General features: G+C 43.7%; 1 protein-coding gene across 1 annotated transcript in view; it reads left to right on the forward strand.

Moving 5' to 3' along the window:
• sea (mitochondrial citrate transporter scheggia) overlaps window positions 1-16,280 on the forward strand; it is a 67,266-nt gene extending 50,986 nt beyond the window's left edge. Inside the window, exon 7 of the mRNA XM_050172641.3 lies at window positions 1,239-16,280. Within this exon, the coding sequence (XP_050028598.1) occupies window positions 1,239-1,353 (115 nt within the window). The 3' untranslated portion in view covers window positions 1,354-16,280. The remainder of the gene's footprint in view (window positions 1-1,238) is intronic.
• The last annotated feature ends 281 nt before the right edge of the window (window positions 16,281-16,561 follow it).

Genomic DNA, 16,561 nt, shown 5'->3' on the forward strand with positions numbered 1-16,561 from the left:
CTTCTTTTCCATGGCCTTGTGCTGATGTGAGCGCCATCTGGTGGTGCTTCAGGGTGTCCTCCCCCCGCTTTCCTCCTCGCGTTTCTGCTACATCCTCCTCCTCTGCTTTCCTCCTGGAGCTCTCTTTGCTCTCGCCGTATTTCATTCCCGGCTGCACTCCACGTTCGCTCTTTCATCTGTTCGCTGTGCTTGTTCGTTCGGCTACACCGCCGAGGCACACCGACGCTCACCACAGGAACAGAGGCCCAAGAGCTGCGCTCTAAAAGCACTTGACTCTATTCGACAGACATTTGACCGCTAAAAAATATTTTCCAGGCCTTTGTATACAAACTGAGATGTTATCACTGCTGGCACACCAGCTCGGTGTTCCCCAAGAGTAGACTATACTATACGTCTCGAATACAAAGTGCCTAAGTTATTGATAGCTAGAAACATTCTTCTTATGTAAGGCAAGTAGACTTCTCTATATGTGCAGCGCAGTATTTGTGAGCACAAAGCTTTGTTAAATGTTGTGGTATTTGATTTGATATACAGCTTTCTTTCTTTCTTGATTCAGTTTGATATTTGATTCTAAATCCACTATTTGCTATTCGCACACCCCTACTGCTGATCATTCTCATAGTAGACAAGCAATCACTGTGCCGGAGTTCTCTCGAGGGATTTTTGTAGAAAGCTTCATGCTTTGCAACAAGCATGGTAGCTTGTTTGCATACTAAGACTAAGCTATCCATGCTGTGTTGCAGCATGCCCAGTGCATTACTTTGCCACCTCTGAGCTTGGTGCACACACGATGTACAATCTGTGGTTGTGTTCTTGATCAATAACTGTTGGCTATGTTACTCTCAACACATGCATTGGTTGGCCATGTCAGTAGAAGCAGATGCTATTATACAAAATCATGAAGAAGCAAGCGTGTCCCCTGGCCCACATTTTCATTTTGGGTACTATTCTGAAGTGCACTAAGAGAACGCCATCATTTTGGTTAGACATTGCAATGAACATTACACTACGCTAAAGCGAAAATTATCAATTCAAAATATTGTCAGAGTCGGTTAAGCAGTTTTGGCAGTGATATTGTGACGTCTTCATAGAGTGCCATCCGCAGCCTTATTTCAGCAGTCACTCTTCATATAGCTCTCTGGTGTAGCTTTTCAGGTTTAGTGAGAAAGTCATTACCGTTGCTATTGCTTTTATAGACGTGTCACCCTAAGCGTTCTTCTCCTTTCTTCTTGCTGCAGCTTCTACAAGGGCACAATTCCACGTCTAAGCCGTGTCTGCCTGGACGTAGCCATCACATTCATGATCTATGACTCCTTCATGGACCTCTTCAACAAGATCTGGACGACAAGCTAAGCAGCCCTTCTCACTTTCCGAGCAAACACTCACACACAACACAAGCCTGACTGACATGGCACTGCAGGGGTCTTGGTGTCACTTCCTGTTGCCATCTCGTAATGTTACAGTATCCACCTCGTGGTGCTGACGTGAAGGGATGAAGCTGCATTGTCTTTGGGAAAGCACGAGCAGTATGTTTTTTGTTGTTTCAAGTACTCAGTGATCAGTCAGATGTTCGTTTATTACAAAGGGCAGATAGCAGTGTTGCTGTTAGTACAACGCTGCTTTGTCTTCTGCTTTTTTCCACTTCTTTAGCTAACTGTGTGAGTATTCCATGCTGTCTCTTGCATCTCAGTATCTGCCCTGATCTGAGAAGATGTTCTGGTTGTGTGGTTCAACAAGCAAGGTTTCAGCAATGGTCTTCGGATATTTGTTTGGTGTCCGTCGCATCTGTCAAAGATGAAAAGTGTAAAGCTCTCCTTCTGCCTCGTGTAGTTTTGGCACAGGTACTGTGGGCACCTGCTCGTGGCGCAAAGCAAGCCCCATATGCCGCGCTTGTCTGCTACACCTACTCTCGGACAGGATAACCTTCTGCTCGTCATATGGGCACTGAGCAGCTCCATTACAGGATGTTTGAGAACTTTGTAAATTTTGCATTTCCATGCCATTGTAACCTTTGCTTTGGTGCATAACAGTCAATGCATTTGCAAGGAAGAGATGTTGCCATGACGTCTGTGAAAAGCTGATGGATAGTAGTCTAGATAGTTCACGAATAGTATTTGAGATTGCGTCAAAGTATCACCTGTGCATTTGACCATGGATGTCTTGATGCCTTCTCTTTATTTTTTCAATTTATTTCAAGAAAGCGGAGGAACGTGTACCAAGTTTGCTTAACTTTGGCATCTACCAAGAGTAATCATTTTACTACATCTTGGGAACTTTGATGACTCTTCTGCCTCTTGTGGTGCCTATATTTTGTTTTGTTTCTCGAGAATACATATCTTCTTCTCCCTTTGGCTATGTTCTTCTAATTAATTACAGTAGAACGCCGCTGATATGTTTTTCATGGGACCATAAAAAATCTAAGAGCTGAGAAACGGCAAAAATTAAGAAATAAGAGTAGTGGTGAACTGCACACAATTTTAATTCTTGCGTTTCAAAAAAAGTTGGTTTCACCCAAAAGGCAAAGCATCGATTGCGACAGAAAATAGTAGACAGCTATACAAAGTAAGGCTAGTAGTTTTATCGTCCATATAAACTTGTAAACATTCGCTTACTAACAAAATTAACAAGCACGCGTCCAGCACATACAGGCAACCATGAACACGTCGCACTCAATGACTGCAGACACACTGTCAAAACGCTGGTGTGAGGAAGCGTAGCAGCAGCAGCGAGCAGCGCAGGGACCTTCGTGCTGTCTATCGCTTCAATGCAAACTGATCAGCGAGAGCGCAGTGCACACAGAAGTACGAGTCGTGGGTGCACTGTGGTCAGATCGCTTTCAAGATGCGGCTTGCGCAACCCTGCAGTACGCAGCTGCTGCCAAAGTACAATGCCACCACCCCTCCCCCCCGGTGCCTCGCACGTGTTGGAAGACGGCGTGCCTCCTCCCCGCTTTCGACCCTAGCGCTCACGAGACGATCGTCGGCTCCCTTCGCATGCTTTCACTCGCACATACGGCGTGCGGTGATGGTGTTATCACCCTTGGACTTTATGTGGAACATATTTTGGCACATACGTAGTATGCACCAAAATCAACATGAGGCCCACAACGTGTCATAGACACCACATTTAGATAGCAAATATGGATCTGAAAGGCCATGCTTTTGCTGACGGAAACTGAAAACATGTCATAGTTGTCACGCCAGGCACTTTGGGTGGCCAGTCCCATCGTCAAGCCACCAGACTAAGCTACGTACCGGGGCAGGACTCCTGCACCAATTGCGCCATTTTGATACAAATGCAAATTCTTACGCCAAGCTGCGCCAAACACAGAAAAATGACTGAAATTGTGCCACACAGCACCAGAACAGCTTCGGCATGTATGCTGCGGCAAGGACTGCTTACAGCGAGCGAATTTTTTATCCGGACAAGAGTGCAGCCACTCACAGGCTGCACAAAGCGCTGACAGCATCCCCCGCACGGTCTCTCGTAATTTTCCCGCTTATAACACGGGACTTTGCGGCGCTTCTGGCAAGCGGCTGGTATGCGCGCGGCCACTCCCAGATGTTGTTGCTGCTGTCAGAATGGCCAGGGTGGCTTTATTTAAAGCTCGTGAGAATACGGTTGAGTGGGTTGAGCAGCGCGGCACTCCCTAGTTGAGGCGCAAAATAACGAAAAGTAGGCTGAGGGCGCTGCGAGCGATATTAGGGAGGCACACGCTTCAGCAAGTTCAGCAGGCTCTATCCCCAGGGCTGGTATAAGGTAAAACTAGCGCAATCTGTTTTTATGCCCATATGGCTGCGAGGCCTGAGCCATTTTGACCTATCAAGAAGTGCTAAGGCCGAATTTGGAATGAAATGTCGCAGTTTCAGCCGAAAGGCCAAGCATCAATTGCGATAGCAAGTTAGTGGAGATCTATACGAAGTAAGGATAGTAGCTGTATCGGCCGTATAAAGTTCTAAAAATTCGCTTACTAACTAAATTAACAAGCGTAGCATCATGCACGCACAAGCAAATATAAGTACATCTCTCTCAATGACCCTGAAAACTTGCTGTCAGAATTCTGGAGTGAGGAAGCGCAGTAGCAGCAGCGAGCAAATTGCCTTTCGTGCTCTCGCTTCAACAAGAACTAACGGCGAAAACAGTCACATGAATGCCCTCGCACTATGTCCCCATCACAGATCGCTTTCAAAATAGGGCCTGCGCAGCCACACCATATGCAGTAGCCACCATAGTGGAAAACCCCTCTCTCCGGTACGTTGCGTGTGACGGAAGCATGCTTCCTCTCCGCTTTCCTCCCTGGCACATGGGATAGAGCCATCGTCAGCTCATCCTTGCATGCTTTCACTCACACATGCAGCATGTGGCGCGCGGCGACGAGGTTATCGCCCCTGGTATTCATGCGAAACATCACGGCGATGCCGGCAGCAGGAATGCACCTGGACTGTCCATGTAATTACTATCGCAATAAAAACAGATAGGAATAGTTTTACGTTATACCAGCCCAAGGTTGATAGTGGCTCTCTGGGCCCTCGGTGACATATGGTGACTCGGAAATTATGTTACTGCTTCGATGGGACTGCATAATTTGAGAACATTTTCCGCTATCAGCATGAGCCTTGGGGCAGGAGTATATAGTTTGGTCGTGGTGCCATTGATGTTATCTGCTTTACAGGAAAGCATGCACCGTGCCACTGCCCTAAGCACTTCGTGTTATCTTATTCTGGGTTTCGTTGTGTTTTCGAAGTGCGCTGTCATATTCCGTTATTCCGCGAAAATTCAGATTGCCTTGCTCCAACCTGCTTCAAAAGGAAATTTTATCTGCTCCAAATTGCTCCGAAATGAAATTTAGTGGGCTCCAAGCTGCTCCAAAAGGCATTTTACTTGCTCCAAAAGTTGCTCCAGAATGACAGTGGGCAGTCCCACCCCTGTACATGAAAAGTCAACATGGCCACTCGGGCCGGTGCAGAGTGGCAGTTCACAGCATATGATGCAGGAACGGTCTGACAGTTGCAACGCAACAGCGGGGTTCCCGATGCAATGGTTACTGTGGGTGCTATGCCAGAACCAGTTGAAAGCGATGTTACAGCCAGGAGAACGCGGCACCCAGGAATGCAACAGCGGGGTTCTACTGTATTTCTTTTTTGTGGCAGTTTACTAACATCTTCATCACTCTACTTGCCTGAGTGCAATACTTGCACTACTAAAGCAGGGGATCTTTTGCATTCCTACTTTCATTCTGTCACTATGGGTGCCATTATTGCTTTACTATTTCCATTTATACATCAATGCTTGCACATTCTAGGACCATGGTCCACACTCTGCATTCCTCTTTTTAACAATCATTTAGAGCATTCTAAATAAAATAGGATTTGGCTTAGCTTTTGTCTTTAAATATCATCTTTTGGAATAAGCCACTGTTTGGATGGGATAAATTGTACATTGCTTTTTGATTACTCCATGCTTGCAATGGCTGCTTTTTTATTGCTTCTTTTTTGTGTCTTGTGTTCTTTACGAACTGAATTATTTTGTATTGTTACAAGCTTCGGGGAAAAAAAATTTTTTTTAGAGTGCACTTTGTTTTAGAGTTGCACAGTGTGCATTCCAGCTTGAATAATGAGACTTGTGAACCAGCAAAACTTGTTCACATTGGTTTTACATTGCTACTAGTTGTCTTGCATTGTTATGCACTGTAGTCTTAACTAGCTTATGTCATGTTTCAAACTCAAGCAAAATGGATGGCAACCTAGAGAAAGGTGTTTCGAAAATTTCCAGGTTGTTAGTAAGAGAGGAGAAAAAGGCTACATGTGGAAGTAATCTTCTTTGCTTCTTTGTTTTCAGTTTGAGAGTAGAGGCTGATGTCACTGTGTTGCATTTCTGCACTATGTCAACTTGGGCAGCAGCAGAAATGAGTTTCCTCATTTTATCTGATCCATGGCAGACAAACATAAACTAGTAGTGTTGCAACCTTGGTGTTGGTGGCTATTTTGTATGAGCAGTCAAGAAGCATAGAAGTGTCAATTTCGATGCCCCAATCACTTAGCGGTTGTCTTTAGTATTACCCACAAACAAATTGAACAGCTTGGACGGCTGGGCGTGGTGGTTTTCGTCGAGCAGTCTTGTCTGCCGTGAATTGCGGGAGCTCTGCATGCATATCGTTGAGCTTACTCATGACAAATGCCACAACCAGCATTGTGAGTGAATGACACGTGTTAATGAATGTTTTGCCTCGGTTGATCTTCTATAAGGTTCTCTTCAATACCGCGACATTCTTGTTGCATAGTGTTTTTTTATATTGACTGCCATGTTCTCTCTTAAAAGCTAACTGCAATGAAATTTTATCTTGGCTGTTTGTCATAAGTCCCTAGTGGATGTCACCAAAGCAGTTTCGCCAAGGCGTTAGGGCTGGTGGTAGCATGGTTATTTGTTTCAGTTGCCATTCAGTGGATGGCACAAACACTTGGTATGGTATGGCGTCATGCAAGGTGGGTGGGAAGTAAATCCTGGAACATCGTCTGGCCCTGACATGTGCAGGCACAATGGGGAGAGCTCTTAGCATTTTGAAAATAACATTTGCTCACTGTGGGAGCAGAGAGTGGTGCTGTCACTGGCACATTCAGTTTCCTTGAAATTGCGAACCAAATGTGGTCACACTTCACACCCCGGTGATTTCCAAGATATTGTATTGCATGTCTGCAGGCTTTGTGTTGATGTGTTCCACTTATTGCTGTTCACATGCAAAAACGCCGCAATGATAACATGTGAAAGAACAGATGGGCTGGATCGGGTCAAAAATGGTCTAGGTCCTGTCTCTGTTGCAGCAAGCAGTACAGCAGCATTTGTTTGCTTAGTGTTTCATTTGTTTTTATAAATGCTTATTTTTGTGGGTTTCTTGTGGTGCATATGTTTGCATTTCAAAGTACATTTGTCAAGATGGAACGCTGGCACACACACACACGCACACATACATCCACTCAAACAGACAAAAAATGATGCCGACAGAGTAATGAGACACTTCACCTGTTCCTTTGTGGTCAGTGTATTTTTCTTGTGCAGGTGTCCATTTGGAGGATGCTCCATAGCCCACCCAATGAGCGAGGACTGCTCTTGCACAGGAAATTGCTTGTCAGGGTTCTTTGTGCAGTCATACTGCGCTTGACAATCATAGTGTGTGTATCAGATAGTACTTACCACGTTGCCTCTTGTACCATGCGAGGCAATTCCACTCCTGTAACTGGTACATCAGACTGTGTCCAGATGTATGAACATTTTCTTGTTGTATGCATATTTGCCGTCGGATCCATGGTGCTTGTATAGATAGCTGGTTTATCTTATAATTTGACACTCGCTTTCGCAGGTTACTGTACGGCTCAATCATTGCAAAGCGCCAAAGTTATTTCTTATGCACCTTTGATACAGAGCAGTGGCTTCAGTCCGTGTGACTCAATCGTTTGGGGTCGTGGACGTTTGGTTTGTCGTGCGCAACATGGGCTGATGCTGCAGAGGCTTCCTGTCAAGCGTGTCAGCAAGAAAGCCACCGTGACTCGCATGTTTCATTTAGTTCACTCTGATGACTGCTCATCGTTTTTGTTTTTTTCTCATGAAAGTGTTGCTGAGTGGCCGTACACCAGGACACAAACCTACTGTGACACAGCATGTGCTAGGCCCACATTGTTTGATGTAAATCTTCCCACTACCCCTGCAGTCTGCTACTGCGCAACTTTGGTGAGCTGGTATTTAGTATAAAGAGAGAGCCTGAGCTTGAAGAATGGCATTACAGTACTTGTGTAAATTGTGATGGCAAGAGTCGGTAGTTTGCGTCATCCAATTCTCCTCTCTGTGTGGCCAGCACAACACTACTTATTGTAGTGTTTTATACTTCATAAAGAGATATAGTTATTCTTATATACCTGTCGAAAGAAGTCCTCTTTTTTTCTTTTTTTCAGCGAAGCTTTGTGTGGTACTGCTGTATTTCTTAAATTTAAAATGTCAGGCTGCTGTTTGCAGCACGTTCCGCTATTGCAACAGGCCACATCGAGAGTGATGCTTCTGGTTGACTGATTGATACATGCTTTTAATGTGGCCAAATGTTGTCTGCTGTAACCTGGCTGTTTTGCCATCTAAACACTGCATAAGCATGTTGTGTGGAGTGCGTCTGTTTCTAGTCACTCTGCTAATGACAGACAGCCATTGCGTGTTAATGGCACATTGTTTTATAGTTCCAGTCAAGCGAACTCTCAGTGAGACAAAACTCCTGCAGTGAACTGCATCGCTAGGTCACGAAAAAATAAAGCACGCCAACAGTTTTCAACATTTGTATGTGCCATATGAAATGAAATGAAAGTTTATTTTTCATCTTGTAAGGTACAGATCTTGTAAGATAAAGATGGGGGGGTGGAGGATCACAAGATCAATTCGAACATGAGATGGAGGTTACTGAATTATAACTTGGTAGTATTGCAGATAAAAAAACAGCATCTGGTCTTTCTTGAGGCACCCCAAAACGAACCACAAGTTGTGTTTTGTTTCCTTGTGAAGAACTTTATTTAAACTGTTGGAAAACAGTGTAACATCTTGATCAGTACACAATCATGCTCGCACTTGTGGTACCTTTTTTATAATTGAGACACCAATGCTGACGCTGAAAAAAGAAAAGTGCAGCGGTGTTGCAGGTGAATCCCTTGAGCAAAAAAAGGACTGTATTTGGTTGTCCCGATTTGTTCAAATTATGTGATCTTACCTGGATGCAAGCACACTGCTGTCTAGTAGCAAGAACCTTTAGCAGTCGTGGCGTTGTGTGAACTTGCCATGGGCTTCTTCCTTTGAGAACCAACGACAGGCAGCGAAGAGAGTGCAGTGAAAAAGTGCCTGCTCTATACCGTCGGCACCGATAGCAGTCCACCCGTGCTGCACCAATGACCATGTGATGCGGTGCTGAGCCATGTGGATGCACAATCCCGTCTGTTGAACAGATTGGTCTTAACAAGCTAATGATAACCCACAAAAAACACATATTGAGCACAGCTCAATATGTGTTTTCAATTTGTGATATATTAGCAGGTGCAAACAAGCTGTCTCGTGCAGCACTTTGCAAACGGAGCGAAATGTGGTTAGACTGCCTCGCTAATCAGGAGATTGCAAGAGGCAGCGCATAGGTGACTTGTGGGTGCAATTCACAGCAGCCGCCGCACACAGGCGCGCGATACTCTGGCACCATCTCGTAGTCATCATCGCCACCCAGCCCGTCTTGCATGGCACTACGCTTTTCTTCTCGCACTTTTGCCTTGCCCTTCTCCTCCGTTTTCCTTCTCACACATTCTTCGCTATTGCCGTCTTCCATCTCCCGCTGCACCGCACATTCACTTTCATTGTTCGCTTGGTTACAAGGTACGATGCCGACGCTCGCCACAAAACGGGCACCTGAGAGCTGCGCTGCAGAAAGTGTACGTTAAAATCGCGTAAATACAGTAATTAGACTTGTGATCTACTGTTCTTGGTTGAAAATCTCCCTTATGCAGACTGAAAATAGGTGTTTTCTATGCATTCATTGTCCCCCAAGCTCTGCCAAAGCAGACGCTGCCAGTAAAGGGGTCACTACAGGGCTCAGGCGTGTGCATGCCGACTCTTCGCGTTAAAACTACCCATCAAAGGCCAATCTTAGGATTGAAATAAAAATTTTTGGCCCCATTGAAATGCATGGGGGCCCAGGACCTTTGGTCAGAATCAAGTTAACCGAAAAACCTAAATGACTGGCGTTGAATTCAATAAAATAGAAAATTGGACGAGTTGGTAAAACTTCATGGTAGCTACAGCACAACAGATGTAGACAAAAGGAATAGAAGGGGACGCAGTACAGCACTGTACTAGCAACTGAAGCTTATTGGAAGAAAACATCCAATATATAACACGCATCACATGATGCAACCCCCCCCCCCCCGCTGGCATACGCAAATACACAATCAAAAGTAACCTTCATATCACAGATGGTGCATGTTTCAACGGTGGTACACATGTTATGGCTTACTACTAACCAACATAACCTATGAGGGACATTCCAAAAGTAAGTTTCATCCTTTATTTTCACACAAAAACTTTATTGCCCCCCCCCCCCCAGAAAGAAGCACCTTGGCATCATAGTCGTCGCCGACATTCAGGCATATGTCGTAGGGTGCAACCAGTTTGAAGAGACCACTCGAGCAAAATGTGGTGCCCTGCAATGCACGGAACTGTAGCACAGCCTGCTGCACCTCAGCATTGTTTTGGAAGTGACATCCCAAGGGTGCAGCGTTCAATGCAGGGAACCATTCGCACCGGATAACAGCATGCACTTCCATTGGTGAGACCACAGTATCAGCGCACGTCTGTCTGCCATTGTGATTTGTACTCGAATAGCTTCGGGCATGCCGGTCAGCTGTTGCTCTCTTCTTCAGCGCTCTGCGCATGCGTCATTCCTCTCCCACTGATGCTCTTTCTGTCGTTGAACCAACAACGGTTGTGGATTCTTATGGCAATGGTTTGGTTCATCTGTTGCACCATCTCCTCTTTAAAAAAATGACAAAACTTGCTTTTGGAACGTCTCTCGTAATTGCACGAGGCAACTCGGTGGCTTTACCCAGTGCTGTATTGCGTCCCCTTCTATTCCTTTTGTCTGCATCTGTCGTGCTGTAACTACCGTGGAGCTGAATTAATGGAAGTCTACTGTAGGACTTTTGTGAGTACGGGCTCTGGTTCTTAGGAGTCTGAAATAGTGCCAGTCAATTGTAGTAAAGGCGTGCTTTGTCAAATGGCATGGAACAAATCTGCATGCATGATAGTATTTGTAGAAGTTGCTCTGCAAAGCTGTGATGTTGAATCTGCAGAAATGTGTGAATGATTGTTGAAAACACGTATTCTTATTGCTGCTGTTTTAAATAGGGCTGTTTGCATAGTCAGACTTTTGAATAGAATCGAGTATGCTTATAAAATCAAAACTAGCTGCAAATATGGAATTGAATTTAGTGTTCACTGTTTCACCACATTTTAAAACAAAGCACAAGAAAATGTTTCAGTAGAGCATGTATGGCAAATGTAGCTCATTTATGTGAAAATATAATTTGCAACATTTTAGAAAACTAGGCAACTTGTGAGAAAAAAAGCGATTAGTTCATTACAATTTTTGTGATCAGAATAGTTACAGCAGTTACAGAAATAAAATTAGAACCACACACCACTTCACATAAAAAAAAAGCTAAACTTGTTCACATTTATTTCTTACCAGGGAGAGTAATATTGGTATGAAGATAGCAGTGAAATGAATTGAATAAAAAATAATTAGTGCATTAATTCGTAATTGATTTTCTTAACTATCCACAACTGAAAGCTCCCCCTAGCACATGGAAAAAGTCATTATGGTCTCTACGTTGGGTTGCCAGCACTTAAATCAGACTTATTATAGGCATCAAATTTAGTGTGTCAAAAATGATGCACTGGCTTTGTGGGGATTTCTGAAGTGACTAGCGCAAGAGTAGACACGGGGCAGCCAAAAGGGCGACAAGGACAAGTGCAGCTTCCAACTGGTGTTTATTACAAAAAAAAAAGGTTATGAATATATACTCTTGCGCACTTGATGCAAGACAGCATGGCTGTCGCAAGCAGACAAGAGCCCACCATGGCGGAGCAGGGCTTAAGCTGGTCTCCCACAGACAGTCCCCAGGAATGCAAATTCTTTGGATTGTTTTCTGACACAGTTGCTTTCTGCGATAGCCTCAATGATGAGTCTCGTGTTTTCCTGCTCGTGCCTTGCTCTTATATGTTGTTCCAAAGAGTGGCTAACATTTACATTGGGAGCAATGGATCCCAAGGAAACCTTCTCTCCCCTTTTGAACTTTCTGATTGGGCTCCTGTAGTCTCGCGTTTAAGCACATTCCCGTTTGTGCCACGCAATGCTGTCCGCAGGAAAGAGGTATGCTATACATACTCCTCTTGAGCATTCTACGAAACCCTTTCTGTGTACAATGTTGTACGATTTTGATTGTCTGCTGACAGTGCTGGCTTTTGCGCATAACTGGGATAACTTGTGGGGCATGGAAAAAAACGACCAAAACTCCCGCCCTTTGGCCAATTTCCTTTAGTTTATGTGAAATGGCGTAGATGTATGGGATGACTGCTAGATTCCTGCAAACAGCATCACGTGGGCCGGGAGGTGCATCACAAGACTGCAGCTTCCAATGCAGCGTATCTGAAACAGAAACAATGAGGCTGCTGGGATAGCCAACAGCCTTCAAACGAGCTATCTGCGAGTTGAAAACTCTCTTGTACTGCGTGGTAACCGGATTTTAGCTAGGCGTTTTTCAAGCATGCCTGAACAATGCCACGTTTAACCAATTTACTGTGGGCTGATGCAAAAGGCAGCAGGGGTTCTTTAGCGCAGGGCTCATATTGCCAATGGATATGCTCGCCTAAAAAGGACAACTTCAAATCGAGAAACTTTGAGGCATCATTCTCAGGACGTTTGTGCGTGAGAGTGAGAGGTTGCAGGCATTTGCTGAACAATGTCAGTGTCTGCTGGAGGGATGAATCAAAACCAGCATCATTGCTGTCTAACAGGATGAGGTTATTGTGGGGATATAGTATTTAGGCAGCAATGAAAATTAAAGATCGTGTGGGAAAGCAATTAGCAGTAGCACTAAACTTCCCGACATAGTATTTTCTATGAGCAGTCTCAATATACAGCGCCCTTTACTAGTTATCACAAAAAATATCAGTTCCTCCACATATCTTCTCAGTAAATGGAGCCTTTATGCAGTGGGAGTGCCTCTTACAACAGAATCATTATTCACAACAAAAGTTGCCAGTGTGGCTAAATATTCACATCCATAATAAGCAGCCATTACGTTTGCTATGTGATGACGTCTGCTGTACAGTATGTTCTGATATGAACAAATATTTCAGTTTCGAACATGAAATTACTCACTGGCAATTTAAATTGAATAGGTAAGACTACTTGATCCATATTCATAATTTTGTTCCTTCACACAAACCCTACATTTAACATGAAGGCTGCCCCGGTGTCCGAGGCTAAAGCTGTGTCAGTGATTGTTGCCCATGTGATAAGCCATTGTTTTGATTTTTTGTGGAATTTAACTGTCAGTTTGTGCCGCTGTTTATGCTAAAAGCTAATGTCGAGCCCACTTACGATTAACTTCGTTGTCATGTAGGATTTGTTCATTAAATCTGAGTATTTGCTGAAAGTGGACTCTTAAGAGCGCCAAGAATGTATTGACAACATACCGTGAAAAAAAAAGTGGGTGGGAGTCGGCATCACGTTTGCTTCTGCGACATTGGTTGAAGCTGGATAGCTGGTGGTTTCTTGGCCATCTTTTACTAGACTTCCGTTACTGAACACTTTTTGAGACCTTGGCAAGTCATAACTCTCTGTTCAGTCATGTTCCATCTTCCTCAACCTTCGTACGAATGGTGCCCACCACTCTTGTGATTGGGAGCAACAAGAATTTTTTACCTCATTGATTTTCTACACAACAGGAAACTGATCCAGATTTTCACAATTGCCAAAGGGGAATTGACTGCAGTGGACATGTTAATTTCAAGTACTCAGTTCCAAAGATTCTGCTATAGACCTAGCTGATCTAGGTCTGCTTTGATCATCTTTGCAGTCAGTGGCAGCAGCCTCATATTTTTTCTAAATTTTATCATTGTTCACAAATACCCAAGTTTCACAAATGGTGCATTCATTTCTGCATGGCTTCGTGCTGTCAAAGGCATTGTCAGCACAAGGACAGCCTGATGATGAGCTTCAGCATCGGCACATGTTGCTTCCTCGCAGTGTTTACTTATAGGAACACTAAAGGCAAATACTACGTTGACATGGATTTTTTAAATACCATGACGGAAACCTCGCAATGTTTGTCTCGCACCAAGAAAAGACTTAGTTTATGAGAAAATTGCATTGGAAGGGTCCGAATGCCTGTATCTAAATTCACATCTCCCACCACCCGACCGGGGGAGCGGTGACGTTACGTACACCATCCCCACCTTTTGCTGCTGTCAGTGAGGAGTAAACTTCTGCCCAACAGACGTCGCTGTTGAGCCACGACAGAGTGGTGGATTCGCTGCTGCAGCTGCTTTTCGCTCAAGTGGCATAGACCGTTCGGGCATCCCGCGACATCACATGGAAGTTGAATTCTCTGCTACGTGCAGTTTGTGCGAGTTTCGCGACCCAGCAAAACCAGCGCAGCACCACACGATAACGAAACTAGTGAAACGTGAAAGTGTGCGCAGCATGGCGTCAAGCGAAAATGAAACCTTTCGACCAACCGCATCATTGTCAAGGGTAATTTTAGAGTTCTTTTTACTGAAAAATGAAATAGAACTGGACAAGTAGCATTTTATTTAATCTTGTAATACAATACAATGATGTTTCTTGCAATGGATGGTTGAGTATTAGTGACGGAATTTTAACTGAGTGCTTTCATCATCAGGCAAGTGCTTGAATGTCCCGGGGGAGTCTCTAACCATGTCCTGCATTTACCCCAATTTCTCGATTATTAAGGCTCTGTTCACATTAATGTTGATGTCTTAGAGATTCTCGAGCACTAATCTATCACTTTAGGTTGGCTTAATATTTGCCTTTAGTGTCCCTTTAATGCTTGCAACCAAAAATCTGTCTTCAAGCATGGTTAAAAATGTTTGTTTGAACAAGCAATAAATTTCAGAAAATAAAAAGATAAATATTTTTGATCTTACCACAAATTTTTCTTCAGCATATTATTTCAGAGTGCTCTGGCAATGTCAAAGTTGTATAAGACAGTAGGATAAGCAAATAAAAATGATGGTGAGAGACATCGTAGTGCTAATTTTGACCACCAGAACATTTTTTTTTCTTCCCTTAATGCCCGCAGAAAACTCGGTCTGCACGCCAGTGTTTTAGCATTCTACTCCTGTTGTAGCGTGGCTGCTGCGGCTGAAAATCGCACAGCTTGTGATCTCATGCTCGGAGGACATTCGAACGTGATAGCCACCACAGCTTGTAATTACATGCAAACAGCAATGAGGAGGAAAGTGGCAAATGTTACTTCACTAGTCAACCAAGGGAAATTTTGAACACTTGTTCAAATAGTCGCAAGCCTGCACATATTTATTATCTGATGCACAGCATCGTTCATAGAGTGCAGATTATCATGATCGTGCTGCCTTCTTTCGTAATAATCGAGCATGTGTTCCAAAAACGGCATCGTAAGTGGGCTCAAAAAGTAACACTGCACACTTTTCTTTGTGTTGTTATTTTCCTCTCGAATACATCGCAGATTTGAGGTGGCAACCTCACTCAATCTACAATTGAACATTGGGCGGGTTGGGTTATCTTTATAACAACGTGAAAGGGTAAGATAGACAGGAAGACAACACAAGAGCGTGCCGTCGTGCATCACCTTTCTCCATGTTCAGTTCTTTTGCATTGTCATTGAAATCTACCTTGCTTTCAATTTAGTCTGCCGTTTTGAGCCTTGCAAGTGTAGCAAGAAATATGATGACCCTTTTGATTGTACAGAACACGGTCTCTTGGTGCTGGCGGTCGACATGAAACTTTTTGTAATTGTAAACATGTGTGTAAAGATTTCAACAATGATGCCTTCCAAGTCCTGATTGTTAGCAATAGATTGCAATAGTGAATTCTCAGCAAGGTTAGTTTGTGCTTTGTGCGCAGTTGAACGCAGGATGGGACTAGCAGTTTTTTTTGTGGAAAACTACAGTGTTATTCACGGTCACTTGGTTGCCAATAACATTCTGGGCCTTGCACAAGCTGTGTATGCAATAACTTGTTCTGAATTTTTTTTTTATTGTTGTTGATACTAACATGTGTCATGCACACATGTGAATGACATGTTTTGTTGTGTTAATGGTGCTGCTGTTTTGTGTTCGGCATTCAGAAGGCAGTTGTTGCCGCATCTGTCATTGTTACCATTTATAGCAGAATAGTTGTCTATCTCCACTTTTAAGATGTTTGGTTACTTGGTTTACAGAGCTTCTCCAAAATGCTGTTGGCTTAGTGGTGGTAGTAGTATTATATGTGTACTCTGTAGATATGTTCGGCGATAGGAATGCTTTGCTGTACAGTCCATAAATCTGCGGACACTTCTCCAGCTGCACAATGTGCTACTTGTGATGCATGTGCACTTTGCAAGGTGTGGCTGTGCTAGTGTATGTCTCCATGCTGTATACAAAAGAGAAGAAAGGCTGTGTCTAAGCATTGACGAGAAAATAAAGCTCGTAATAGATAAGTGGTGTTATATCTTGTCTGTCAATAACTCTTCTTTTGACATCAGGATTGAGATGGGCTCTTGTTTGCAAGGAACAGCTGAAGGGAAAGGGAATAGCTATTAGTGTACATCGCTAGGTACAAGAAAAGTTGGCATTTACGTATATTCCTGCATGTTCCGTGTGCACAAATGTCATTTTTGCCGAAAAGGTGAAGCATCCATTGCAGTAGCAAATTATTAGGCAGTTATATGAAGTGAGGATAGTAATTGTATCAGCTGTATAAACTTGTAAACATTTGCTTACTAATTAA

This window comes from Dermacentor andersoni, chromosome 3 (genome assembly GCF_023375885.2).
Source record: "Dermacentor andersoni chromosome 3, qqDerAnde1_hic_scaffold, whole genome shotgun sequence".
NCBI classification, from domain to species: Eukaryota; Metazoa; Arthropoda; class Arachnida; order Ixodida; family Ixodidae; genus Dermacentor; species Dermacentor andersoni.